The sequence below is a fragment of the Oryzias melastigma genome, linkage group LG3 (assembly GCF_002922805.2).
Source record: "Oryzias melastigma strain HK-1 linkage group LG3, ASM292280v2, whole genome shotgun sequence".
Lineage (NCBI taxonomy): Eukaryota > Metazoa > Chordata > Actinopteri > Beloniformes > Adrianichthyidae > Oryzias > Oryzias melastigma.
The window spans coordinates 6,622,502-6,625,855 of record NC_050514.1 but is presented as its reverse complement, the minus strand read 5'-3'; the positions used below and the strand labels follow the sequence as shown (position 1 = coordinate 6,625,855).

General features: G+C 37.7%; 1 protein-coding gene across 1 annotated transcript in view; it reads right to left on the bottom strand.

Moving 5' to 3' along the window:
• Positions 1-665: 665 nt before the first annotated feature.
• Positions 666-3,354, bottom strand: part of LOC112160623 (transcription factor E2F8) — a gene marked incomplete at its 3' end in the record, with an annotated part of 13,256 nt that continues 10,567 nt past the window's right edge. The window contains 1 exon segment of the mRNA XM_036216588.1: positions 666-1,146. Within this exon segment, the coding sequence (XP_036072481.1) occupies positions 666-1,146 (481 nt within the window).

Here is a 3,354-nt window from a genome sequence, read left to right as displayed (position 1 = left end):
AATCCTTTAACACCCGAGGAGTCGCTGGTGACGCTTAAACACAAAGTCTTTAACATACTGTAACTTTTCCACCGTTAACACGATCAACAGAAGCCACTCTTCTCCTTCAGAATCTGCTGAAATGACGCTGATCATGTTAACGGTTGAAAACTTACAGTGAATCAAAGAGCATAAACACTGGAGCTCTGGTGTTAAAGGGTTCTGGAAATACTTCTTAAAGTAACCACTTGTGGTCTCACAGTTTTTTGCTCAAACTGAAACGCCATCCAGGAGAGGCAGAACAATTGTTGGAGCTTCTCCGTTTGAAAATCTATTTCCAGATTCTATTTGATTCACTTCTGATTTTCTTTCTCAATTATGTCAATCCACTCAATTCAGTTCAATTCAATTTTGAATTCACACATTTGTTTAGTTGTTTCACTAATCCATTTTACATGTGAACTGTATCAGATTATCATTAATGTATTTCTAAACAAATGTGTCTAAATGTGTGAATTCAAGATTGAATTGAACTGAATTGAGTGGATTGAAAGAATTGAGAAAGAAAATCTGAAGTGAATCAAATAGAATCTGGACATTGTTGGCAATTCACATGCCGATAATTAACACCTGGACCCAAATACGATGAACTACGAGACAGAAGTCGTGCAGAGCGGTTTCTTTACCTTACAGTTGGGGTCGGGTTTCTTGGCTTTAGATGGGCTGCCGTCTGAACTGGCGTCTGAAAACAAACGTTTCAGAGACGAGGGGCTCCCGCCCGCCGCGGCAGGAGCCCGCGGGCTTTCAGCCGCGCAACAGTCAGAGGCGCTCTGGCCCGTTTTCTCCTCAAAGGTCATGGAGCGCACCGCGAGGCTGGTCGGCTGCGGCCTGGCCGGGGCGTTGGGCCTGAGGGCGGAGGGGTGCACGTAGACGGCGTAGGGCCCGCCCCCATGTTGCTGAGGCAGGATGACGGGAATCAGCGGCGAACACTGCGTGGGGATGTACGTGACGGAGCCTGCAGGCGGTCTAGCTGGAGGTGCGAGGGCGACGGCCTCAGGGTCCCGCATTACTAAAGAGGGCGCCGTTGGTGGATCCATGGAGGTGGGCAACCATAACCTGTCTGCAGATGAGCCGTCTTTAAAAGCAGGACGAAGATTTTCTGCAGGTCTGGAACAAAACAAGTACAGATTTCACAAATGCACTGAAAGGACAAAGGCATTTTTCAAAATCTAACTTTTTTCTGAACATAAATATGAATAAAAACAGTCATAAAATATTATACCCGAATAAATCAACTTAAACCTAAAATAACATATTTTTTTCATAATAAAAATATTTCCTGCCAAACTTATACAAGTCAGAAATAAACGTTAAAAGAAGAAACATTTTTTGAACCCAAGTAAGTATTCGTGTGAAGTGTTCACTATAGCTGAAGCACTGCATTATGGGATCTGTAGTTAATCGATGTTACCAGCGCTACATTTCGCCAGGCCATTAAAAACAGTTCTATAAAACGATCTCGCGGGCCAGATATAATCACAGCGACAGGGGATACAAATTCTGGCAGGGGTTACATATTTTCGCACAACACCGGACTGAAGTGGACTTTTGTTTGAGATTAGGGCTGGCACGATTAGTAGACTAATCGACGACTAATCGACTCATTTAATAGTCGATAAGTCATTACTTTATGTAACCTGCAGTCAGAGTGTGATAAAGTTGAAAATTATAATGTCATTCTGCTAGCTTCTTGGACTAATTTGGTATTTATTAAGGTTTTTTAGGCTAATTTGGAGTTTTACAAATATATCAGCAACATGCTAGCTGTTTTGGCTAATTTAGGATTTTTTTGTTTTTTAGGCTGTTTTGGAGTTTAGTTCATATTTCAGCTACAAGCTAGCCATTTTGGGTAATTTAGGCTTTTTTTAAACCTTTTTTTCTTCTAGTTTGTAATTTAGCTAATATTTAAGCTACAAGCTAGCTATTTTTTGTGTTTTTTAGGCTATTTTGGAGTTTAGCTAATATTTTAGCTGGCTATAAGCTCCAGCAGCTTTAGCTATGAACTCCAGAATTTTCAGCTATCAGCACTAGCATCTTCCGTGGTCAAATTCAGCTTACAGCATTCACACTAGCATTATTGCAGATAATGTTGTAGTTAGTTTAAAGCTAATGATTTTGTGCTTCACATCCACTTTGCACATGAACTGAGTAGTCGACTAATCGGAAAAAATAATCTGTGATTAGTCGACTATAAAAATAAGTTTGTGGCAGCACTATATGAGATTGGTAAAATGCTGCTAGCATCATACCTGATCTTTAACATACTGTAACTTCACAACTGCTAACACAATCAATAGTAGATTTGGAAGGAGAAAAGCGGCGTGAGCTGGAGCTCTGGTGTGAAAGGGTTAAAATTGCATTTCTGAATACTTTTTTATTGAAATACTGAATCAGGAGCAGATGGGGAAAAAAGCTGGTTGAAAAAGAGCTTTTTTGTGACGTAGAAACTACAATAAGTAGGTCAGCAGCTCCTCTGACTCATTCACTTGAGAGACAAATATTTCAGTAAAAAAATTATTGTTTTTGACTGAAAAGGACTAATATAACCAGCATCCATACGTTTTTTTGCGTTTTAAGCTTTGAACCTTTGCCACCTCTTTGATGTACTGTGAACTAACATATCTGCAGAGAAAAGTAGTTTTGCGCTGGTAAGCAACACTTTGCAGTGATAAGCTACACATTATTAATATAAAGTGTTATATTGTGACACAAAGCCGCTTTTCTCTTTAACAGAATCAGCTGATTCAGGTTGATGGCGTAAAGAAGCGGTGTCATACATATGCATGGGGTCAAGTTAGGGTCAGCTTATAGTGAATGAAAAAACAGATTGAAAAATTGTGAAATAGACATAACAAATTGTCAAAGAAAATTTAAAAACAGGACATTGCAAATTTGATTAAGAAAAAAAAAGAAAATTTTGAAAACTTTCAAATCTGAATTGAAACTGTAAACTGAGGACTGAAAGTGAAGATTCAGAAAGGGAAAAAAGAAAAAAAGTTGAAATTTCAAAAATCAACTGTTACTAATGGATAGATTATTTTTCAATTGGTAATTTTACTTTTATTTTTTTCATTCAAGTTTTCAGGTTTTTGTCTCAAATTTTCAAGATTTATTTCAAGTGTTCCTTTTTTCCCTCAAATTTTCAAAAAAATCAAATTTTCTTTTTTTTCAAAATTTCAAAAATTTTTTTTTTAATTTTACAATGTCTTGTTCTCAAATGTTCAATTGTTTTTCAGTTACAATGTGTATTTTTCAAGTTTTCAATCTGTTTTATCGTTCACTTTAAGCTGATCCTGATTTGACCCCATACATACG